Genomic DNA, 26942 nt, shown 5'->3' on the forward strand with positions numbered 1-26942 from the left:
TCTCGCAAGTCGTAGATCACATAAATGATAGAGGCGGAACTTGAAGCTTATTTCAAAACTAGCTGTTACCCGCAGCTTCGCCCGCGTAATAAAAGTATTCTTATTGAAACGTTTACAAAAAATAAGATTTTCATTTGGATCCGTAGGTTTCTTTGTAGGTACATCTGTCCGCGATTATATCGATTAAGGTAAAGCGGGGCAATTCTCGACTGGGGGGGGGGGGGGGGGGGGGCATTGTAACTGATCTATTTGCTGTACGGTCAGCCAAGAAAGTGTTTTACCACTTTTCGACTCTATTGATTGAAAAGTGGTCAACCACTTTTTTGGCTGACTGTACCTTACACATATTACTATTGTTTTAAATGAAATTCTTGCAATGATTGTAGAATTGTTACACAGCGACCACAGCTTAGGTAGTAGGTACGAATATGTATGTATTTTACCTATACAACGTGTTTCCGGTATCACTCAAAACCTCAGACACCCCAACTGATTTTTATTTTTTTAAACTCATCTAATCTGATCTGATCTTAATCTGATCGTTACTTTTTTTTTAATTGAATTTTTAATTTTCTGTACAGCTCTACTTGACTTTTAGCTCTACACTCAATAAAATTATTGCTAACTACCATCATAAACCATAAGACTATTTATTTGTGTACGTTACTGCAACGACTTAAGGTTTACCAATAGACAGCTAAGATGTCACTGTAAAACACTTTAAAGCTTTATCACAGTAAACTTGAAATTGGACAGGTAATCGCAGTAAGCAAATTTAAACCCAATATTCAAAATGACAAGGTTGTAATTAGGTACGAGTTCAATTTGTTATGACTTATGATAAACATTAAGATTAAACTGACAAACAACGTCAAACTAGTAGCGGAAAAAATAATCGTCCAAGTAACCAGCCAGTATTAATACCCCTAAATACTGAAAAAGGTAAACAACCTCTAGCAATGCGATATACACAATGTTGTATTACGAGTACAATAGAATGGGCACGTAAAAAATAACTAATAATACTAATTTAAATAAAAATATTACCCCCATCAAGATATAGCTCAATCGATTCTACTCTCGATTCTGAACAAACTGTTTTCAGGTTTTTAGTGTTAAGTGAAACACGGTGTATAAATATTTATACTGGGGAAACTTCATACAAACCACATAGCCAGTATCTCGACGCTATGGTCGGTAGGGTAAAAAGTACTTCCTTGCATTATCGCTTACAATTTTTTCCATTTTGCTTATACTTACTGCAAACGTAAACATATAAAAGGCAAGCAAACAACGATCTTCTTACAGCACATTGAATGTAATAGTTATTACGGATGCAGGATACTCGCCAATGCCTACTTAATTCCTTCCCACTGAGCCACCTGCATTTTACACTGCCTAGATATCGATTGCCGACCGATTATTCCGACCCCAATCCCTATTCGTATCCCCGTCCCTATCTCTATCCTTGTCCCCGTCCCCGTCCCCGTCCCGTCACTGTCCCCATCCCTCCCCTATCCATATCCCCGTCCTCGTCCCCTATTCCTATCCCTATTTCTATCCCTATCCCTATCCCTGTCCCTGTCCCTGTCCCTGTCCCTGTCCCTGTCCCTGTCCCTGTCCCTGTCCCTGTCCCTGTCCCTGTCCCTGTCCCTGTCCCTGTCCCTGTCCCTGTCCCTGTCCCTGTCCCTGTCCCTGTCCCTGTCCCTGTCCCTGTCCCTGTCCCTGTCCCTGTCCCTGTCCCTGTCCCTGTCCCTGTCCCTGTCCCTGTCCCTGTCCCTGTCCCTGTCCCTGTCCCTGTCCCTGTCCCTGTCCCTGTCCCTGTCCCTGTCCCTGTCCCTGTCCCTGTCCCTGTCCCTGTCCCTGTCCCTGTCCCTGTCCCTGTCCCTGTCCCTGTCCCTGTCCCTGTCCCTGTCCCTGTCCCTGTCCCTGTCCCTGTCCCTGTCCCTGTCCCTGTCCCTGTCCCTGTCCCTGTCCCTGTCCCTGTCCCTGTCCCTGTCCCTGTCCCTGTCCCTGTCCCTGTCCCTGTCCCTGTCCCTGTCCCTGTCCCTGTCCCGTCCCTGTCCCTGTCCCTGTCCCTGTCCCTGTCCCTGTCCCTGTCCCTGTCCTTGTCCCTGTCCGTCCCTGTCCCTGTCCCTGTCCCTGTCCCTGTCCCTGTCCCTGTCTCTGTCCCTGTCCCTATCCCTATCCCTATCCCTAACCCGTTCCTGTCCCTGTCCCCTGTCCCTGTCCCTGTCCCTGTCCCTGACCCTGTCCCTGTCCCTGTCCCTGTCCCTGTCCTTGCCCCTGTCAAATTATCATGCTAGGAGGTGAACTTTGAAAAATCCTTTCTTAGTGCTCCTCTAAGGAACTTTACTTCCGTGTCAATTTGAAATCTCTTGAACCATAAGTAAAGATAAAAACTAAACCTATACTTATGGCTATTTTGGATATTTTAACCCTATTGCACAACAATAGGGGAGAAAATTTCTTTTGCACCTCATTAGATTTTAAAATCGTTGTATTTATTGTGATCAGCGACCCGATAAACCATAAAAACGATACCCATATTGTGTTTTTGACTTTACCCCCTTTGCACCCCTTTAGGGGTCAAATTTTCAAAAAAACCTGAAACATGTATTTAGTCATATGTCTTTAGGAATCCTCCTGTGAAGTTTCGAATAAAATAGTCAAACTAATCTTGTTTCCCCATACAAACTTTGAACCCCCCATTTCACCCTTTTAAAAGGAGAATTTTGAAAAATCCTTTCTTAATGCTCCTCTACGCCATATAAGTAACCTATGTGCCAAATTTGAAATCTCTAGGACCAGCGGTTTCGGCTGTGTGTTGATATGTCAGTTAGTCAGTCAGTCAGTATCTTCTTTTATATATTTTTTGATATTTAAAGTATTTAAACCCCATTGCACTACAACAGGGCAGAAGGTATTTCACTTCCGCCTCGTTAGATTTTAAAAGCGTTGTATTTATCGTGATCAGCGACCCGATTAGTCATAAAAACGATACCCATATTGTTTTTTTTACTTTATCGCCCCCTTTTCACCCTTTTAGGGGTTAAATTTTCAAAAAACCTGAAACACGTCTTTAGTCATATATTTTTAGAATCTCTCCTGTGAAGTTTCGAATAAAACAGTGAAACTAACATTGTTTCCCCATACAAACTTTGAATCCCCATTTAACCCCCTTAGGAGGCGAATTTTGAAAAATTCTTTCTTAGTGCTCCTCTACACTATATAAGGAACCTACGTGCCAAATTTGACATCTCTAGGACCAGCGGTTTCGGCTGTGCGTTGACCATTGCACCACAACAGGGGAGAAGGTATTTTACTTCCGCCTCGTTAGATTTTAAAAACGTTGTCTTTATCATGATCAGCGACCCGATAAACCATAAAAACGATACCCATATTGATATTTTGACTTTATCACCCCCTTTTCACCCTTTTAGGGGTTAAATTTTCAAAAAACCTGAAACACGTATTCAGTCATATGTCTTAAGGAATGTTCCTGTGAAGTTTCGAATAAAATAGTCAAACTAATCATGTTTCCCCATACAAACTTTGAACCCCCATTTGACCCCCTTAGGAAGTGAATTTTGGAAAATCCTTTCTTAGTGCTCCTCTACACTATATAAGGAACCTACGTGCCAAATTTAAAAGCTCTAGGACCAGCGGTTTCGGCTGTGCGTTGATATGTCAGTCAGTCAGTCAGTCAGTCAGTCAGCTTCTTCTTTTATATATTTAGATGTTTGTTCTGATGCGTAAGCTGACTAGTGCCGTACTGATTAGTGCCTTGTGGTGCATCGGCATCAGAATATCAGTAATGGCGCAATTTCATTAATCGTTAACTCGTTCGGTATGCAGCATACGGGGAGTCGCCGCAGGCGAGATAACGACCAATGAAAGTGGTGCAAATTGATTGGTCATTATGTAGCATACGAGGACTCCCCTCAGGCGAGATAACAACCAATGAAAGTTATTATTACTATTGAATTTCCCGAATGAGGGCCCTGTGGCAAAAATTCAAAGGCAAAAATCAAAGATAGCGTCTTTAATGTATAGAACATCGGTCCTACGTCCGATATCGGATCGGATAATGTGATAACGCACTATAGCGACTAAGGGAAAACTGATGGCAGCAGATTTGCACATGAGCAAGGTTCGCCCATATCCGTAGCGGGGTCCTTGCTAATGAGACCTGTGCCACCACAAAAAAATACCTACTGATTACAGTTGTAAATTTGTCTTGCCACTCGGTGCCAAAAACGGCAATATAATACGCTCAGCAGATATGGCTACTTGTGACATTTCCTGTGTTACCCGAAGTTGTAATTCGCCCGTAACCCACACACCACTAAAATATCTTACCGTATCTACACTTTACCTCATCGGCCGCATCCCAAATACATGAATAAAATGAATATTTCGGGCCGAATGCAGATTAGCGGCCGCCGCGGACTCATTACGGCCATTACCTGCAACAATAGACACAAAATAAGTTATTTATTTATACAAATACACAATGGATAAGGAAGGATGGACTCTTTTGTACAATTCAACTTTTACATGTCATAAAACAGCACATTACGATACAAGTGCGGAAAGTAGGAAGGTCGAAACGAGTGGAGATTAATTAAAACATGACCGAAGGCAGTGTTTTAATTCGAGACGAGTTACGAATTTCCTTTTCGCACGTGTATCGTACGACGTTTGTCAGTACAGGTGGTACTGAAGATCTACATAAAAAATTACCTACTTCTCGCACTAAAAAAAATAGTTCATCTCCGTTGTCATAATAACAATAATTTATTAAAATAAAATCTTCATAACCTTTATATCAAAGTGCAAAACTAAAAAGTCAAACAAACATTTTCTCTACAAAAATCTAATTATATAATAGTGACAGAAACAACAAATTAAAAAGAAAATCGTGTCTTCTGTAAGCAGTGTGGACGCTTCTAGAGAATTCTAGAATTTTCTAGAGCGAGCCAATTTGTGTCTGCGCTTGCGTTGTTTGATATTAAAAATCCCTCAACTGTGTACGAATTATATTATTATCGCAGTAAACTTTTATAAACAGTAACAGTATTTGTGTGTTCGATATGAGATTGACATGTCATAGTTTTGACATTTAGTAAAGTTAATTGTAAAGCCCGTTTCTCAACAGCAATTGATGTAACATCTATCGCAGGTGTATGGTGTTTTTCAGAAAAAGCGTTTTAGAGTAAAGCGAACAGGTGCGCGGACAACAACAACTTCATACATTATTGGCCATTTTTTTTTCAAAGTTGTGCACTCCACATTTTTTGTAACATGGGTCTTTTTTACGCGATTAATACTCAGAATCGCGAGCTCTTTCGATCATGATAGGAGAAAAATATTCCCAAGATTTCCATACATTTTTTCGAACCTTCCATTCCGTTACCGCCATACAAAATATAGGAAAAAATGGTAACGGATTGGGAAAAAAACCTTGGGACACTTTTTATCTCGTATAAGAATTGAAAAAGCTCGTCATGCTGAGTGGAAACCACATAAAAGTTTCCAAATCCAAAAAAAGTGGGCTGGACAACTTTGAAAAAAAAAATGGCCCTAATAGCCGTGCGGGTCACTCTGTGCGGTCGGTCCGCGTGGCACTAAAACCACAGCATAATAAAGAGTACTATCGTACAGTATGGCCACTCCCGCTCCCCGCTGAAAGTGCCGCCCACCCCGTCTCGGTTACCTCACAGTTACCGCCTGTCAAAAACGCGAACAGTCGACCTGTCATATTTCACTCATACAAGTATAGTACGGGTTCACCTACACGAGCTTAGACTGTGTGCTAGGAACGCGCCCCTTTCATATATTTGATCGCCAGTGTCCGAGGTGTGCTAAAACCAGCCTTAATTTCCCTTCACACTGTATTCATACAATACTAGCAAACGCATTAGAAGGGTTAACTATTATAATACAGTTCATTAGCGAACAAAATGGGGTTCCGCGGGTGCCCTTTTGGAACCCTCCCTGTAATAACTGTAACTGTTCCTGTTACGTTATAAGGCATAATGAGGGTTCGTCTTTTAATGTAATATCCTGCGGAACCGTCCGTTGTATTGTGCGTTTAAAATAAGGGTATTTCTGTGTGGATACCTTTATAGTAAGTATAAATTAGAAGCTAAAATATACTCAAAGGTATAAATCGGTTTAAAAATGGGTATGGTTTCACGACTAGTTTTCATTGTCCTATCATTATTTTATGATAGTTAACTTGCTAAGTTTATCAACTAAAATAATCCACCTACCAATGATGTTTGTTACCATGCTATACTTCTTATTACTTAACTAGTGAAGTATAAGTTATACCAGAGTGCACTATTTAATCCTGGAATTTAATAAAAAGTGATTTTTATTTATTTATACATGTTAGGTACGAGTAATTAATCCTCATGAAACACAAAAAAAACGATTACTAATACATCCATTATCAATTATTCATATCAATAAAAAAAAAATTTACCGTAACATTAACATTACATGCCAGAAATATAAAGAGTTAAATTTTCTTTAAACTACGCACCTAATTAAAATTAATCCCAAAATTAAATTATAATACATATAATTGGACCCAATTCAATTTCAATAACTATAATTATATAATGACCCCATTCAATAATTTATCAAATGCCCTTACCGGGATTCGATCTCAGGACCACAATTATTTAAAGCAAAAAATACATCATATTTTAATTATGTCATAAACACTACTGATACAATCAGTGTACTGTCGGCAACATTAGTTCCCGTAATGTCTCAGGTACAGTCAGCTGCAACCGTAAAGATAAAAACTCCCGCGGAATAAAAATGTTTTCACGGTTATTGCGATTCTAATAGGCGGGTTCCAGTCTCACTTCGAACTTTGGAAAAACTTGGAAATATTAAAGAGAAATATGCGAGAGGGCTGAGCTCCGTAATTTATGTATTTGCACTTGTTGGAGTGTTTTTCACTTAATCGCGATTATTACACATAATTATTTTTTTTAAATCGGGGCTTAATCGCGTATGAATACATATTAAACTGACCTCCAACGTTTCAGGGACGGCGTCGTCCCCGTGGTCTCGGAGAAGACTGGCTTGAAATGACATCAACACCTTCTGACAGCCGCGCGAGTTTTTGGAACTACCCGCACTTGGTTTTGATTAATAATTATGTGTAATAATCGTGAAAGTTTAAATCAGTGTTTGTGTTTTTTTATATTGATTTAGACTAACACGATTTGCACTCATAATTTTAGAACAAAACGGGACTTAATCGCGTAAACACTTACATTCATGTAAGTGTTTACGCGATTAAGTCCCGTTTTGTTCTAAAATTATGTGTTTTTTTACTTGGATTTGGAGAACATGCAAAATCTTTACTATAAATACGAGGTAAATATCATATTTGCTAGTTAAAAAACATATCTAAACAAAAAAGTAGTCAAGCTATTTTTTGTGAAAATTCAGTTAAACCATAAAGCGTACAAAGTGAGATGTCAGAATATAACGTATTTTTCTTTATGTACGGTACAAGTATTGTATGTCTAAAATAACTTAAATGAGTCCCAATACATATAAGAAACTGGAACAAACAATAGGTAATAGCAAAGTCATCCCTTAATCTTTCATTTTTCTTCTTAAATTTTGCCCTGTAGTTTAAAACACTAAATATGTGTATGATATGACAATATCTATAAGTAAAAAAAATCTATCCTATATATTTCACATTTGTGAGCAACATCCACCCATACTAATATTATAAATGGGAAACTGTGTGTGTCTGTTTGTTTGTTCGTCTTTCACGGCAAATCGGAGCGACGTGATTTTTAAGTGAAGATAGTTGAAGTGACGGAGAGTGACATAGGCTACTTTTTGTCTCTTTCTAACGCGAAGCCGCGTGCAAAAGCTAGTATAGTATAATAAAGACACAATATAAAGTAACAACACAGCGTATACACTAACAACTGTCACATAAACTCAGTGTCTGCGCAATACCGGGACACAAATGTCGTACTGTTCATATTACACCTGCACTTGTCTTCGCGAATGTACGAAAAGGTAACTGAGTTGCTAAATTAAATTGTGATTAAATTTATTCCTATTTGAATTAATATATCTGTACGATTTTCTCACGTGTAAATAAGTCGAATAACGCTTGAATGATATATGAATCCATACTAAAATTATAAATGGGAAAGTGTGTGTGTCTGTTTTTTTTTCCGTCTTTCATGGCAAAATGGAGTGACGAATTGACGTGATTTTTTAAGTGGACATAGTTGAAGGGTTTGGGACTGTCATGGGACTGACATTTTTTTTTTTTATACTACGTCGGTGGCAAACAAGTATACGGTCCGCCTGATGTAAAGCGGTCACCGTAACCTATGGACGCCTGCAACTCAAACAGTGTCACATGCGCGTTGCCACCCTATTAGAAACTTGTACACTCCCTTTTGCTGTGTTAAGTACACAGCAAAAAGGAGTGTACAAGTTCCAAGGAGGGTTCGGGTTGCCGACGACTCAAAGGACAATAGACGGAACAAGTTAGTTCCGTAAGTCCTCCCGTCATCAGCACACCGCACCCTCGTTGAGCTCTGGCAGCCTTACTCACCGGCAGGAACACAACACTATGAGTAGGGTCTAGTGCTATTTGGCTGCGGTCTTCTGTAAGGCGGAGGTACTTCCCCAGTTGGGCTCTGCTCTAGATTCGAGCGAGACGATATCCGCTGTGCTGTGCCCTACCACACAAAGCGGAATATCATTCGCTATGCCCTACCTCCTACTAACCCCCCACTTCCCTAAAATGAGGAATGGAAGTTTCTACGGAGCATTCCGCAATTTTAGAATGTAACGCGCGAAGCCGTAGTAACGTATAAATATGTCTAATGCTGAGCTTATATTCAACATAGATAAGTAAGTACCCGCTTTAATAATTTTGATGTGTGCGAGTCCCAAAAACGTTTTATAATTAGAAATGTACTCGTAATGAGATTTTATTATTAGGTGTCTAATCCATACTAACATTATAAACGGGAAAGTGTGTGTGTCTGTTTGTTTGTCCGTCTGTCACGGCAAAACGGAGCGACGAATTGACGTGATTTTTTTAGTGGAGATAGTTGAAGGGATGGAGAATGACGTGGGCTACTTTTTGTCTCTTTCTAACACGAGCGAAGCCGCGGGCAAAAGCTAGTAATATCATAAAGCACAGATACTAATACAAGTTACAATTTATTAGGTAACTATAATGGAGTTGACATTTTCTACGTAAAAAAAAATCCTTTATCCTACGCATTAGACTTGATTAAGTCATTTTTACAATACCAAAGAATGTTATTAAATATCACATTTTCCAAGCGAAAAGATATCATTTTAAATGATAATATTTCTGGCAGAAAAACAGCCGACTTCACCCAATATCAGATGATATCTGAACTTAATATCCTGTGCGAAGATTTCACATTTCAAGCCTTCTTTAGTTTTTAAGGTTCCGTAGAGATGTGAACTTTTAAAACAAAGTACTTTTTAAAACAATATTAGGCTACTGACTCGTATCGAATTTGGCACAATAAATGATTGTCTTCTGTAGTATTTCACATAAAAAAAAAATATATATTTATAGATTTTTATTTTGGCCACCGAAAACGCTGTCAGCTATGTAGTGACGTAATCGAATTCTAATTTACTTCATGACATAATGAACTTTATACCTCATACTCAAAAGTCAGAAAATGTTGTTTTCGAATAGAATGACCTGATGCACAGATAATCTATAGATGATAATCTATACATGACTGTGTTGTTTTCGCCTGATTACGTAAAATAATACTTTAAAAATATTTTTTGCTTTTTAGGTCATAATAAAATATGGTACCTACCGAAATTAACCGAAATAATATATTATATTTCGGTTAATTCTACAGTACTTAATTATATAAGACGGACTTTAAAAAAGGGTCAAGTAGCCTAGGGATCATCCACATATTACGTCACACCAAATTTCAGGTTTTTGGACCCCCCCCCCCCCTATGTCACGCTTTTTTGTATCCCTTTAACAGGGATTGTCACATTTAGTATGACCCCCCCCCTTACACTGTGACGTAATATATGGATGACGCCCTATTGTCATTATTGAGGAATAGGCCACAGGCAATTGAAATGTCTGCGTCTTTTGTAAACTAGTATTTTCACTCCACACTTGTATATCTCATACGGTTTTCTGCATTTTCCGAAGCTCGTTACTTTGTGGCTGTCCAATAGTATAAATAATCTAAAATGACACATCTCAAAATGTAAAATGTATTCTGACGGAATAAAGTTCAAGACGGTTTGAACTATAGCTAATGGTAGTTAGGTCCTTTTGGAACAAGTTGCAGTTTCTTTGACTTTGACGAAAACATTCCGATCCTAAGCTTAGCTTTAGCCACTTGTTCCACCAAAAGCTAGTAAGCTATGAGCTATCGGCAATAGAAACGAACAACAGATAGTCGCCCCCGTGTAAATCGCTCGGCGACGAAATTTAACTTTTTTTTTTTAATTTATTTATTTAAAGGTAACATACATTTTACATTTTTAAAGTTTCTCGCCAAACTGCTCATGCAGTTTGTTGGCGAGACAGCGCTCATTATTTACAAAGGTATGTACCGTTCTTAAGTTGCTATAATAGATAATCAAACGAACTTACCTGTAAGTGATGTTCGATGACTATTAAACGATGTGATTCGCCCGAGTGATTACACTATACTTTACATGTAGTAGCACGCGAATGTGCTGCCATCGTACACAATTTTAGAGTAACATTTTTAACAAAAAAATATCTCGCCTAAATTGGGGGTATTTCATACACGTTTCTTATAAAAAAGGCCATCAAATACGTGTGCTATTTCGTGACCAATTGGGTAGAATCTGGAGCTTGACCAGTTCGGGTCAGGGAGGGTTGTAATCACTCGGGCGAATCACATCGTTTAATAGTCATCGAACATCACTTACAGGTAAGTTCGTTTGATTATCTATTAAACTTCTGTGATTCGCCCTTCGTGATTACACTATACTTTACATGTAGATGTTTAGAGTTACACGAAATAGCAGATTAAATGAAACATGTATGTTTGAAAAATATAAATAAAACAAACGTTTACGTCAGTTTAACTGTAATCAACAGACACTTCAATTATTATTACCATGTAATATTGTACGAGCAAATACTTCGGACGAGTCCGCCAGAACATCTCTATTATAGAACCTAGCGAACGTCAAGGAATTATCTGACCAACCGGCGGTCTTCTTAATCAGTTCTATATTAACCCCGAGCCGGTTGGCTGCTGACGTACTTGCGTGTCTCGTACTATGCGATTTGAAGATCGATGTATCAATACCACTCTCGAGCAAAGTGGTTTTGATCCATCGACTCAAGGTCTGTGAACACACTTTTCTAAATGGTTTTTTAAAACTTGTAAAAGAAAATCACAATCGCTTGGGCGATTGGTAGATGAGACAACCAAATAACGTTCTAAAGTCCTTGCAGGACAAATTGACTGATTTTCATCGAAATAAGGCAGAATCAGTTTTGGCTGAATGCGATTAACTGCGGATGTCTTAATCTTATCTGTAATGTTAATAATATATTTCTTATTACATTTATGAATATTACTTAGCTTGATTAACGATAAGGTTTGCACACGGTGTGCCGTAACTAATGCCAAAATAGTTATTAACTTCCTAGAAAGATGCTCGTAAGAAAGGCTTTCATTTGGATACCAACAACTTAAATGATTAAGAACGATTGAAGGGTCCCAAGTAAAATCATATCGTGGATTTGGAGACCGCAGTTTGTATACTCCCGTCATAAAACGTTTCACAGTTGGATTATTTATAACATTATTATTCAATATTAATGACAAAACTGCTTTCGCAGTATTAATTGATCCAAATTGACAACCTTGATTAAAAAGTAATGTGAAATAATCTAATACTTCTGCTACGCCGACATCAAAAATATCATAACATTTTTCCTTACAAAATATATACCATTTCTTTAAATAACAATTATATTGCTTAAGTGTGGTTTCTGTAAGTGACGCTAGCATGATGTCTGCCGCTTCTGCAGGAGTGCCTTGCCTCATGAACGCCGCCCGGACAACACTCCGGCAACCAGGGTAAGGCTCCTGTGCAGCTTGTGTTCGACACTGTAAGGGGAGGACAATAAATTTGGTTTAGGTGGGAGTTCTATTCGTTCAGAAATCAATAATCTCTCAAAAAGAGGAAACCAGGGTTGTGTAGGCCATAGTGGCACAACAACAATGCCCTCCGCTTTATCTGTTATTATCTTTTGCAACATCCTAAGTATTAGACAAAATGGTGGAAAGGCGTAAAAGAAATACGACGACCAAGATATGGTAAACGCGTCGATATTGTACGCGTCAGGATCACGATGCCACGAAACAAATCTAGTACATTTTTTGTTTATTCGACTCGCAAAGAGGTCAATCTCTGGACTTTTGTTTAAAAAATTACAAATTTTCCGAAAGGCACTGTCGGCTAGCTCCCACTCAATGTCTGCATGTTTCCGGCGTGATTCTGCATCTGCTATATCGTTGTTTTCTGAACGAACGTACGAAGCAAATATATGTATATCGCGTTCCTCGCACCATTGCCATATCTGTCGGCTTAATTCACTCAGATGTGGGAATCGAACACCACCCATGTGATTGATATATGAAATCGCAGTGGTATTGTCTATCCTTAGCAAAATCTCACAATTTTTGTAATCTTTAGCAAATATTTTTAAACCAAAAAACGCGGCAGTTAACTCTAGACAATTAATGTGTTGCCCAAGCTCATGACTGGACCACTGACCACTGGCTGTCATATCTGAGCAACTTGCTCCCCAGCCTGTTAGCGACGCATCAGAAAATATCTCTAATTGATAATTTCCTGTCTTGATCGGATTACTACATGTTTCTATATTATATATCCACCAATCTAGATCATCATCTAAGCTACCCGGAATGCTAATGTATTGATCATAGTCATCATTTTTACTTAAATAAAGAAATTTGATTCTTTCCAATCTCTTAGTATACAACCAGCCGTATGGTACTGCCGGACAAACAGAAACTAATAATCCTATCAAATGTGCGAAATTACGAAGTTTACATCTTCGAATGGATTTGAAGTATAAAAGTTCGTCTTTAATCCTCTCTCGTTTTTCGCATGGAATATTAATTGTCAAATTTGCAGAATTGAAACTAAACCCAAGAAAATTTGCCGTTCGACTTGGTGTACCTATTGATTTATCAACATTTATTGTAAATCCTAATGATTCTAACAAGTCTTTCGTTACATTAAAGTTATGTAAGCAGTTAGAATACGTGTCACCGAAGAGTAACAAGTCGTCTAAGTAAACGACTGATAAAAAACCTTGATTGCGCAAAAACTGCACAACAGGACGCATTAACTTCGTGAATATGTACGGAGCAATATTTAGGCCGAATGGACATACCAAGAATTCGTATGTTTTGTTTTTCCAAAGAAATCGTAAATATTTTCTGTAATCAGGATCAATATTTATCGCAAAATAGGCGTCTTTCAAATCTATTGAACACATGTAAGCGTTTTTTGATAAAAGTCTCATTGCTGTCCTATAATCTTCGAGTTTGAAGTGCGGGGTACATATAAACTTATTCAATGATTTTAAATTTAGAATGAATCTATTTTTTCCATTACTCTTTTTAATAAGAAAAATACTGGACAAGAATTGATCCTGACACGGATCAATTCTTGTCCAGTATTTTACCAGCACTAATAAGTTTTTTGACTTCCTCGTTCATACTCGTCTCGTGTGCAACCGACTCGGGTTTGTTAACAGGAATATTCGATTGAGATATACAATCCGATATTGGAATACGCACACCACGGACCCAAGACAATACGGTGGGATCCTTGGTAATGCCTAACCATACTTTATAAAAAAATTGAAGTCTACCAGCCTGAGGTTGTGTATCAGCATCCGATGCTAGCGGCGCGAGGTCCGGGTGTGCGGCCGCGGCGGCGGCGCTCGGCGGTCGCTCGCGCGGCGGGACGGCGGCGGCGGTCTGCGCCCGCCACGCGTGTAGCTCGTCCTCGCTGGCGTCTGGCGACTCTGGCGAGGCGGCGGCCGCGACGCCGACGACGGCTGCCCCCTCCAGTTTAAAGCCCTCGATGTCGACGGTCCTGCTCCTGCCTGTTGGTGCTTGGGCGTCCATTTAGGCTTTGTGACAGTCGGTCTCAATTCTGCTCCGGTTTTAGTCATTGCTTTTATTGACTTCAGACTTTCTTGTAATTCTTTACCAAAAAGCAAACTATCGCGCTTTAAGTCCTTAATATTATCCTTGATCTCCTTATTTAAACTAGGCACCAAGAAATTACGCCTGCTCTGAGTCTCTGAAAAATGTAAGTGACATAATAGTCTACCTGTATCGCTCAGTGACTTTATGATCCCCTGTTTGTTGTTGTCTAAAGTTGAATCTGTTGTCAAGATATTCGACAATGTATTGGCAACTCCTGTTATAATAGTCGAGAGCAACTTTTGTTTGTCACTTAGAATATTATCCCGTTTTAAAACATTATCATTACACGCCACCTTAATCTCGGGATTGAGTATAGGAGCTTGCGCTAATTTTAAATTTTCTGGTATTTCGTAACGTTTTAAAATATCATTCTTAATATCGTCCTTCATACCATTAACTAGAATGTCGGACCATCTCGTCGAGATATCGTCGTGAATGCAAGGACCAAATGTTTCTTCTTTTACGGGCTCATCGCCCAACAAACATAATAAACCGGGATCAAGCGCGGTCACAATCGGCGTAGATTCTTGTAAACCAATTTGTTCACCGGTCACCTGTGTGGTGGTAGCTGCGGATGTAGGCGCGGGAGCGGGCGCAGCCGGCGTGGTGGTCGCGGCCGCGGGCGCGCACGCCGGCGCGGCGGCGGCGGCGGGTGCGGGAGGGGGCGCGGGGGCCGGCGCGTCCACCGCGCGGGGCCCGGCGGCGCTTCTATTCTGTATGACCACCGATCGCAGCCCGCCAGCAGCAGGCAGCGCACCCGACGTTGAAGCACCGACCTCATCATCGGTTAAGTCGTATACAGTATTGTTGGTCAATGGGGATTCTGTAACAATACGGTCAAATACCCTTCACAATGTTGCTCTAATTTCAGCAACAAAAAATAAGTGTCCATTATCTTTGACCCTTATCTCTAGACATAATGTTTTCAATCAGAGACCAACGCTTATACTGGTCAGACATCATAAGCGGCTCGGTGATCTTTGTGAATTGCCCATTTGGTAGGGTAATAGGTAGTGTTTCTACCGCCTACTTCCTCGATGTTGGATGTTATACTATAACTACGTACGTATCTACATACGTATCTACATATCTATATACCTACGTATAGTACACATATAAGCCGTTGTAATTAACGTAATTAATGTTCTTAGACATAGGCAGTCGTGCTACAGTCTCGCGGACTGTAGTCTAGACTGATAGCATTGACAATTTGCCGCAACCAGGTATTTTACCTATAGTATTCCGGCATAGCCTCACGGACTGATGCTCTAGGAATATATGTGCTTCCCTTTTACACAGCGATCAACCTCTCGGATTGAACTGAAGGTATAAATTAGGGTCGGTAATAGCCTTACAGACTATACTCATTGCACAATGTATCTATTTAATAAAACAAAGCTGGCATGTACATAGGACACATTCTATCAAATTATTAGACGAAGATAACTGAAAATCTTACCTTCATATTGCGAATCCTCTAGCAAGGGATCGGGCTCACCGATATCTTGGTCCGCATACTCATATTCATTATCTGTATATGAGGACGTACTAGGGCTATAACTACGATGACGGCGCCTGCGACGAATCTTCAATCTTTTCCTCTCGAGACTTCGGATTTTTCTTTCCAAGTAATCTTCCTCACGATGTTTGCGTTTTCCCATTTTATCCGCAAACACAAAACACTACACTAAACTTAGTAAAAACACAATTATTTCACTAACAAAGGAAAAGTACGTGCACGATGGCCGCCACACAAAACGTGTATGAAATACCCCCAATTTAGGCGAGATATTTTTTTGTTAAAAATGTTACTCTAAAATTGTGTACGATGGCAGCACATTCGCGTGCTACTACATGTAAAGTATAGTGTAATCACGAAGGGCGAATCACAGAAGTTTAATTCTAAATAATGCTTACCCTAAATTTAACATTAAATAGTAATTTAGTAAATACACACCTACGTGAATATGTGCTTAAACTAACTTGCTCGCGCCACAGTATAATAAAGAGTACTATCGTACAGTATGGCCATTTCCGCTCCCCGCTTAAAGTGCCGCCCGGTTACCTCACAGTTACCGCCGGTCATAAACGCGAACAGTCGACCTGTCATATTTCGCTCATACAAGCACGCGTTCACCTACATGAGCTTAAACTGTGTGCTAGGAACGCGCCTCTTTCAGATATATTTTAGTTTAGTTCTTTGCTTAGTTTATTAAGTCCGGGACCCACTGAAAATCAGCGCTTCGGCATGCCGTGGCAATATGCTGAGTGGGCTCCCAATTTAACATCTAGATTGAGTTGTATTTATCTCTGTTATATTTGTCCAAACCAAAGACATATGTAACTCCGTATAGACGAGTAAGGTCTAAGAAAAAAGCGTACCTCAAAGTCATAGAGAAAGAGTAACGGTGGCCTAGATGGCGTTACACCTTTGGGGAACGCTCGGCTAGATGGCGCTAATATTAATATTTGACATTTTAACACATATCAAGCTAACAATATGGGCCAAATTGTCAAAACTGAGGTTCAAAAGTGTTAAACTTGTGTCGAGATAGCAGAGATGGCAGTCTATGCACTGTGATTACACATTTTCCTTTGACTGTAACACTATAACACTCGATCCTCTTTGGTCCAAACTGATGTTAAATAAAAAATATTCTATTCTATTCTATTCTATATATTTGATCGCCAGTGTCCGAGATGTGCTCGCGCTATCATAGCGTCTCTTTTATTAACATGAGCGCGAATAATATCTTTTTCCCCTCACTAGCTCGGAAACACGTGTTTTGTCCTTTAATACCAGCGGATAAAAACGCATTTTATCCACTAGTGGGTAAAGTAATTTGACATTGAATAAAGTCAAATAAACTGCTTTAAAATTGATAAAAGTAGGTGAATCTGGTAATAAAGATGATTTACCAACTGTGGAACTACTGGAAGCAGTGATAAACGCATTTTTTTGCCTTGTAGTTTCCTCGCTATAGCGAGGGGAAAAGTTTTGTGTTACACTCGGGTGCAAATGTATTTTACTTCTCGTGTGTTAAAAAACTCGCAAGTTCAGGATTCTATTCTCGAACCACTCGCTTCGCTCGTGGTTCAACTATAGATTCCTTTCACACTATTGTTCGTTTCTATGGGCGATAGTTCATCTGTTACTCGCTTTTGATGGCACCAGTGCCTTAGGAAATGCACAGAAACCTGGAGGTGCAATGTTATTTCGCTTTGAAATGAAACACAACGTTGAAAGTTGGTTTCTTGTGAACCTTTGCATAGGAAACCCTAAAATGAACTTTAGAATAACAAATAATGGCTTGTTATAAAAATATACGGTGTAACAATTTCTAAGTATAACAGAATAAGCGAGGTTTAATATATACGTTTTAAATACATACAACATACATACATACAATCACGCCTGTATCCCATAAAGGGGTAGGCAGAACACATGAAACTACTAAAGCTTCAGTGCCATTCTTGGCAAATAAGGGGTTGAAAGAAAAACGAAACTGTGACATTGCAGTGACAGGTTGCCAGCCTACGCTGCCTACGCCACAATTTAACCCATATCCCATAGTGTACTTGAATAAATGATAAGATTTTAAACGCTATAAACGTATGTTGTCAATGGAATAAACGACAAATTAAATGTCATAAAACAGTGATCGGCACTGACAAAACTTTAACAAAGTAACAAATATAAATTACTAGCTTTTACCCGCGAAAGTGTGTGTGTCTGTTTGTTTGTCCGTCTTTCACGGCGAAACGGAGCGACGAATTGACGTTATTTAAAATTGCAAACGGGACTTAATCGCGTATTTACTATGTTTTAAACACTATGTTTTAAACACTAACCTAATAACTTTGCAATTTTAAATAAGTATGTGTAAAAATCGTGAAAGTTTAAATCAGTGAATTGACGTTATTCTTTAAGTGGAGGTAGTTGAAGGGATGGAGAATGACATTAGGCTACATTTTGTCTTTCTCTAACGCGAGCGAAGTCGCGGGCAAAAGCTAGTCCATACTAAAATTATAAATGGGAAAGTGTGTGTGTCTGTGTGTTTGTCCGTCTTTCGCCGCAAAACGGAGCGACGAATTGACGTGATTTTTTAAGTGGAGATAGTTGAAGGGATGGAGAGTGACATAGGCTACTTTTTGTCTCTTTCTAACGCGAGCGAAGCCGCGGACAAAAGCTAGTAACTAATATAATTTAATGTATTAATCCGTTTTCTGTCACTTTATTCGAACTCGGGTAGATCCATTCTCCTTTAAGGTTGGTTATATAAAAAATAATATCTGGGCAACCGAGCTTCGCTCGGTTCTGTTTCGTATCCTTGACATGTGTCGCCATCTAGTTCAAAAATGAATAGTACCTACATCGAGCGAAAGAATTCTCAGCCTTAACAACACAACTACTCCACACGAGATGGCGCGCATTTCGCCACAAAAACTCAAATAGTGTATTTTCTATTCGTTTTAGCCTTGACCTGTGTCGCCATCTAGTGTTTGCAATAAATAGTACTTACATCAACCGAAAGAATTCTGTCTTAACAGTACAACTACTGCACACGAGATGGCGCGCGAAGAAAAACGCATGAAAACTCGAAAATTCGCGTTTTCCGGGACCTAAGGATAAGTTAGACCGATTTTTCACCCCCAAAAACCCCCACATAACAAATTTCTGCGAAATCGTTAGAGCGGTTTCCGAGATCGTCAGTGTAAATAAATATATATATAAATAAATAAATAAATATACAAGAATTGCTCGTTTAAAAGTATAAGATATGACCTGAAAGATAATCAACCTTGTAGCAGAATCGATTTACCCAAGTTTGAAGTTAAGCGACACATTTATCCTGTAAGCTTCTCTATTTGGTCTGATCTTTCTAAAATGATATTACGTGACAACGCTCCAAATGTCACGTTTAATAATAAATGTGTTTCATTTATTTATTCGGTGAGTAAGGCTGCCAGAGCTCAACGAGGGTGCGGTGTGCTGATGACGGGAGGACTTACGGAACTGACTTATTCCGTCTATTGTCCTTTGAGTCGTCGGCAACCCGAACCCTCCTTGGAACTTGTGCACTCCTTTTTACTGTGTATTTAACACAGCAAAAGGGAATGTACAAGTTTCTAATGGGGTGGCAACGCGCATGTGACACTCTTCGAGTTGAAGGCGTCCATAGGTTACGATGACCGCTTTCCATCAGGCGGGCCGTACGCTTGTTTGCCACCGACGTAGTATAAAAAAAATTGTATTTAATTTAATTAGCCTACGCTTAACAAAACCTTAAAGCTGAATTGATAATGAAATATACAAATATAAGTACCATAAAATTAATTAGATTTTGATCTTAAACACGTTTCTTAGTTGACCTGACATTTCTAAATGATACCTATTAAGTAACAAATCTAATATCACGCTCGAATCGTCACGTCAAATAATAATTGTGTTTCATTTATTTACTACTAGCTTTCTCCCACGGCTTCGCTCGCGTTAGAAAGAGACAAAAACTAGCCTATGTCACTCTCCATCCCTTCAACTATCTCCACTTATAAAATCACGTCAATTCGTCGCTCCGTTTTGCCGTGAGAGACGCACAAACAAACAGACACACACACTTTCGCACTTATAATATTATTATGGATATAATTTAATTAGACTACGCTTTGTTCTTATATTTATTTCGTTCCTAGAAATATTTTTCTCTCCAAACGAATTTAGTTTTTGTATTTCAACATTAATTTTCAAACTAAAATTTATTTCTGTTTATCTCCTAAAAATACAAATTTAATCCAAACCACAAAGCAAATGTAGGCTGTTTAGGGATTATTTAGACAGTTTCACAGAATTACGCAAGCCCTAAATTATTTTAATTACACGAATGCTTTGCTGAGATAACATAATTACGTTAATGTTACTGAAATGTATCATCTGTGCAGCTTATCGCGTCATAAACAGTTTTGAACAGTGATTATATTCATATTTTATGATGAAAACTAGTTAATCCAGACTAATATTATAAATGGGAAAGTGTGTGTGTCTATTTGTTTGTCCGTCTTTCACGGCAAAACGGAGCGACGAATTAACGTAATTTTATAAGTGGAGATAGCTGAAGGGATGGAGAGTGGCATAGGCTACTTTTTGTCTCTTTCTGTCGCCCACTTCCCTAAAATGGGGGGTGGAATTTTATATGGAGCATTCCGCAATTTTAGAATTTGACGCGAGAGAAGCGGGAAGCAAAAGCTTAAACCATAAAGACATCGAAATATATTAAACAAACTATCATACAGGAAACATACTACTCAAATATCTATGTGTAAGATAGGTGATACTATTTTGTACCTATACTAGAAGTAGAATAGAATAGAATAGAATAGAATAGAATAGAATAGAATAGAATAGAATAGAATAGAATAGAATAGAATAGAATAGAATAGAATAGAATAGAATAGAATAGAATAGAATAGAATAGAATAGAATAGAATAGAATAGAATAGAATAGAATAGAATAGAATAGAATAGAATAGAATAGAATAGAATAGAATAGAATAGAATAGAATAGAATAGAATAGAATAGAATAGAATAGAATAGAATAGAATAGAATAGAATAGAATAGAATAGCATAGCATATAGCATAGCATAGCATAGCATAGCATAGCATAGCATAGCATAGCATAGCATAGCATAGCATAGAATAGCATAGAATAGCATAGAATAGCATAGAATAGAATAGAATAGAATAGAATAGAATAGAATAGAATAGAATAGAATAGAATAGAATAGAATAGAATAGAATAGAATAGAATAGAATAGAATAGAATAGAATAGAATAGAATAGAATAGAATAGAATAGAATAGAATAGAATAGAATAGAATAGAATAGAATAGAATAGAATAGAATAGAATAGAATAGAATAGAATAGAATAGAATAGAATAGAATAGAATAGAATAGAATAGAATAGAATAGAATAGAATAGAATAGAATAGAATAGAATAGAATAGAATAGAATAGAATAGAATAGAATAGAATAGAATAGAATAGAATAGAATAGAATAGAATAGAATAGAATAGAATAGAATAGAATAGAATAGAATAGAATAGAATAGAATAGAATAGAATAGAATAGAATAGAATAGAATAGAATAGAATTGAATAGAATAGAATTCATTTATTTAACGTCACAACATACTACACACAAAAAGAAGAGCATGCAAACAAAACATACAATGGACGCTAGATAGGACCCTCAGACCCTCACTCAGCATGATGCCACGGCAACCCGCAGTACCTAACTACCTAACTTAAAATCTACATTGAAACCAAGCAGGTAATAGACATTATCTAACCATTTCGCACTACATCTGTAGGTATCTAAATCTAGTGTAGTACAGTCACCGTCATAAATAAGTGATGATTCCTGTACCTTGTCGCTTTAACGTCGTGTATGAAATGTCATACGAAATTGTCAAACGATTAAAAGCGACAAGGTACAGTCAACCAATTGGAACCCTAGGCCACTCTACAACCATGTCAAAATGACAAGCAGTAAGAGATTTCTTACAATCTGATTTATAACTTCACTATGACATGGTACTACAGCGGTTTTTTTTACTACGGGGGGTTGGGGTTCCAATTGGTTGACTGTACAGAAATCATCACTTATTTATGACGGTGACGGTATTGCTAAATACTAAAAATAATTGTAAAAACAAGTGAATTTTACTAAGGTAGCCTCCGAAAGTTACGCAATTCCCTAAAGCCCTAAACAATATCAACTGACGCAAATTCTTTCTCCCACAACAAATCCTTTGGGAAACCCTCGAATCAAGCGCCATTCCAACTACACACTTACCGTAGACACTATTCTAGTCCAAATTCAACCTTACATACCTCGGACAGTGGCGATCAAATATATGAAGGAAGCGCGTTCTTACGCACACAGTCTAAGCTCGTGTAGGCGAACGCGTGCATGCTTGTATGAGTGAGATAAGACAGGGTGGACTGGTCGCGTTCTTGACAGGCGAACTGTGAGGTAATTAAGACGATACGGTAGGGGTCAATTCTCCATACAAACGCTCTCGATTATTTCCTCCCTGGTTTTTGAAGATAGAGCAATGATTTTTTCAACACAGATTGTTATTATTTTTATCTGTGTCAGACCGTTTTGATTTTTTTGATATTCTGCTTTTTAAAGATTCTAGAGCCAAACAAAAAATTCCAAAAACGGTCTTTTTCATTGTGGCGCAAAAAAAGGCGTGATACTCAAGATTGGTAACAATTAACCAAAAAAGCTAAACGGTCCGACATAGATTATTTCATTGTTATTCAGATTCTCAAATTTCGTTCCGATTAATTAAGTTTTGAAGGAGGAAAGAGTCGAGAGCAGAACCTCGATTTTAAAGATTTTTTTGAAATATCGTTTGACTGAGTTGTTCTTAATGGACAATTTTTTTTCGATAAATCTAGTTAATAACACTTGTATATTTAAGTAAAATTCCCAAGTTGAAAGGGGTCTCCTTTCCATTTTAGGATTTTCGCTACCGTATCCTCTTAACCGAGAGCGGGTGAGCGGTACTTTCAGCGGGAAGCAGGGAGTGGCCGCACTGTACCAACTCTTTATTATATTGTGCCTTAACACTTCTAATTCTAGTCTACATTCAACCTTAAACATAACATACCTATAGGAATTCAAGTTAGAAGCTTTTTGAATGGGGCAGCTCACTCCACGATTCTTTCGCCGAGCTACAAGTACATGCCGCGGCCCATTCAGTGGTTACGAGTGTTACGACCTTCACGCGGCGCATTAGAACTCAATGTCGGCTGCTCACATGCGGACCGTTTCTTATTGCAGGTAATAATTTAGGATGGCGGCATTTTGTGAACATCAAGGGAGTGAGTCTTCTGTACTTGTACTATATATTTTGTGATAGAAGTTAAATAGTTTAATTTCATCGTGCGATCATAAGTCCTAGCGCAGACATAAAGGGTCGGCAGCAAGCTCGGTTGTCCATACAAATGAGGTAGCCAATATTTCGCACAACGTTTTAAGTCTCGCATTATAGCGGAGGAATGCGGCCAGCTTCTGGGTACCTTGCCCACTGATTTAGTTATTTTTTTTATTTGTAGGTTAGGTTTATTATGTTAATATGCTAATTTTATTATTAATGGAGGTTTTACAGTTAAAAATATTTTTTGCTCGATTTCCTTTGATTTAAAAGCTAGAGCTAAAAAGCTAAATAACTATACCTATTATTGTATGTGAAAAATGTCAATAACCCCCAACACGTAATTTTAACCTCCTGGGGTTCAATGTCCTAATACTAGGAATCTACATTAAATAGAATGGACTTGCTTTTGTTTTGATTCGTTCGATTTAAAAAAACAGCCCTGTTTTATAGTACCATTGATTCAAATTTTATTGGCGATTTTTTTGTATGGTGGGTCGCTAGAGGATAAAATAAGAACAAACCTCCGTTTGTATGAGAAGGCGAATTTCGTCCAAGCTACCCGGAGACAGGTACAGTACGTGATAATACGGGTAAAGCAGTAGAATTAACTTGTATTTCACGAGTTTCATCTAAGGTAGCTTTCTTGATAGTTTAGTAAAGTTTTAGCGCAGAATTCAGTTAGGTTATTGTATAGTCTGACGAGGGTATTTTAGTCAGCAGTTTTCATCTTACAAGCAATGTTTGAAGGGCGAAATTTTAATAAGAAAAATGAATAGTGAAATGAAACTTAATATGAGTTGTTATATGATTTTTCTTAATGTTATTTATCATAATATGGCATATGGTCCAATGTCTGATGTTTTGCAAATAGACTCCTACCCCTTTATTCATAAAAAGTTAAAAAAGTGATTTGTCCCTTTCTCACAAATACATAAGTCAACATGACAGATAAAGACAAAATATTATTAGCAAAATTCACGTTTATAAAGCGTTTATGAAAAACACCATTAATATTTTTAAAATATTAATTAATACTAATTTCAATAATTGTTCTTAGAACGCCATTAATATTTTATTTGTGGAATATTATGATTTTGAAATTATGTCCCATACGTTACATTAACATTAACATCTAGATGTTATTTGACGACCGGTCTGGCTTAGTTGGTAGTGACCCTGCCTGCTAAGCCGCGGTCCCGGGTTCGAATCCCGGTAAGGGCATTTATTTGTGTGATGAGCACAGATATTTGTTCCTGAATCATGGATGTTTTCTATGTATACAAGTATGTATTTATCTATTTAAGTATGTATATCGTCGCTTAGCACCCATAGTAGGTACAAGCTTTGCTTAGTTTGGGGCTAAGTTGATCTGTGTAAGGTGTCCCCAATATTTATTTATTTATGTATTTAAGTCGATATTATTTAATTAATAAATAGCATCGGTGTTTCTGCACCAAAAAACCAAACCCACCCTAGACACATAAATGTGGATTTTTATTCTTGAATAATAGATTACCTTTACCTTTACCTTTTTTTATACTATGTCGGTGGCAAACAATTATACGGTTCGCCTGATGGAAAGGTTACTGTCACCTATAGACGCCTGCAACTCAAGGAGTGTCACTTGCGCGTTGCCAACCCATCAGAAACTTGTACACTCCTTTTTACTTCCTTTATAAAGCTAAATAAACTGGCCAAGAGCGTGTCGGGCCACGCTCAGTGTAGGGTTCCGTAGTTTTCCGTATTTTTCTCAAAAACTTCTAAACCTATCAAGTTCAAAACAATTTTCCTAGAAAGTATTTATAAAGTTCTACTTTTGTGAATTTTTTCATATTTTTTAAACATATGGTTCAAAAGTTGGTGGGGGGGGGGGACGCACTTTTTTTTCCTTTAGGAGCGATTATTTACGAAAATATTAATATTATCAAAAAAACGGTCTTAGTAAACCCTTATTCATTTTTTAATACCTATCCAACAATATATCACACGTTGGGGTTGGAATGAAAAAAAATATCAGCCCTCACTTTACATGTAGGGGGGTACCCTAATAAAACATTTTTTTCCATTTTTTATTTTTGCACTTTGTTGGCGTGATTGATATACATATTGGTACCAAATTTCAGCTTTCTAGTGCTAACGGTTACTGAGATTATCCGCGGACGGACGGACGGACGGACGGACAGACAGACATGGCGAAACTATAAGGGTTCCTAGTTGACTACGGAACCCTAAAAACGTATTCCATTCGTCCATTCGTAAACCTTTCCATGCCTTATCTTTAATTGGCTATCCGACCTCCAGCCCTCAGACCCTTGGGGTCTTAACCTGACATGTATCACTTATCAGTTGTAAGACGTAGGTCTGCCATTGGGGATACACGTAGGTTTTAATTTAGACCCTAGAGAAATCTATATACGGACTAAGCTAGGCAACCTAGGCGTTGCTTATTTATTTTTCGATCTCTTTTGTACAAAAACTTCAGACAAATGGTGGAATTAATATTAGGTGGGCATTTTCAGAATTTGGGACCCCCCAATTAGCGTAAGTTGTTAACAAAAATTAACTCACTGTCAGTTTTGTGACGATAATTATGAATGAAATTTCAAATAAAATATTGTTTTTGTGTTAATTACATAAACTTTAAACGATAATCTACATTCAGAATGTGAAAAAAGTAAATTTTTTGACAGATTTTATGCTTAATTTTCGTCACAAAACTGACAGCGAGTTAATTTTTGTTAACAACTTACGCTACTAGGGGGGGGAGGCAAATTCTGAAAATGTCCAAGTATTCTGAAAGTGTCCATGCTTTATTAGGTAATGTTTGGAAAATGCTTGTAAATTGTAAGCTACTTTGGCAGATGCTCTTTTTAGGGTTTTGTTCCTCGGATGGAAAAAACGGAACCCTTACAGGATCACTTTGTCCGTACCTCAGTCCGTCCGTCCGTCCATTCTGTCTGTCTGTCAAGATCCTTTTTCTCAGGAACGTGCGGAGGTGTCAAGCAAGAATTTATATCAAAAACTGTTTTCGCCAATATTCGACACTCACAAAGAATACCTACAGAGCACTTCCCGTGAACTCAGAATCTTGAAATTTATTAAATATTTTTTTCTACTCGTCGACTTTAATCTGTCAATTAGGACACCACAGACTGAACTTTAAGTGCTGACTTTTCAGTGTTGGATAGTCTTTGACACTTAGTCAACTATAATATTTCATTACACTTCGCATTAGTTAACTGAAAAAATTTCAAAAATAGAACTTCATACAAGTTCTATACTAATTTGCGATATCTGGCAAATTTTTCTGCATCTAAAACACTTTTTTTTTTAATGTATCGCGTTATCGACCAATCATAGACGGTTATTACAAACAATTGGTTGCCAAGTAATTCGATGTTGATACAACGGTGAACGACGCCATTAACACTAATTTAACTTGAATAATGATATTTTTCGTCCATTGATGATGAAAATGATGACTCATAGAAAAAGTATTGTATACAATAGTGATATTATTAAACTTTTCACTCTCGTACCGTACTATTAGGCCACTCAGCAAGCTTCGTGGCCTAAACATGGTACTCGACTGAAAAGCTTTGTATTATATCACGATTGTATAAAATACTATTTTAGTTACGTTAAGTTACATAATAA

At 38.0% G+C, this 26942-nt stretch overlaps 2 protein-coding genes across 4 annotated transcripts in view; both read right to left on the bottom strand.

Annotated features, from left to right (window-relative positions):
• The window catches only part of LOC125231594 (low-density lipoprotein receptor-related protein 2), a 490961-nt gene that overhangs the window by 138188 nt on the left and 325831 nt on the right, over positions 1-26942 (bottom strand). The window lies entirely within an intron of this gene.
• LOC125231595 lies at positions 10751-16228 on the bottom strand. Of its 2 annotated transcripts, none has more exons than XM_048137053.1 (3): positions 15793-16228; positions 13995-15156; positions 10751-12191 (listed from the first exon to the last, which is right to left on the bottom strand). In XM_048137053.1, the coding sequence occupies exons 1-2, from the start codon at positions 15992-15994 to the stop codon at positions 14021-14023; spliced, it is 1338 nt and encodes a 445-aa protein (XP_047993010.1). In that variant the 5' UTR covers positions 15995-16228; the 3' UTR covers positions 10751-12191; positions 13995-14020. The 2 variants fall into 2 exon arrangements, with proteins under 2 accessions (XP_047993010.1, XP_047993011.1); XM_048137054.1 differs by having other exon boundaries at positions 13991-15156.

This window comes from Leguminivora glycinivorella, chromosome 12, assembly GCF_023078275.1.
Source record: "Leguminivora glycinivorella isolate SPB_JAAS2020 chromosome 12, LegGlyc_1.1, whole genome shotgun sequence".
Taxonomy (NCBI): Eukaryota; Metazoa; Arthropoda; class Insecta; order Lepidoptera; family Tortricidae; genus Leguminivora; species Leguminivora glycinivorella.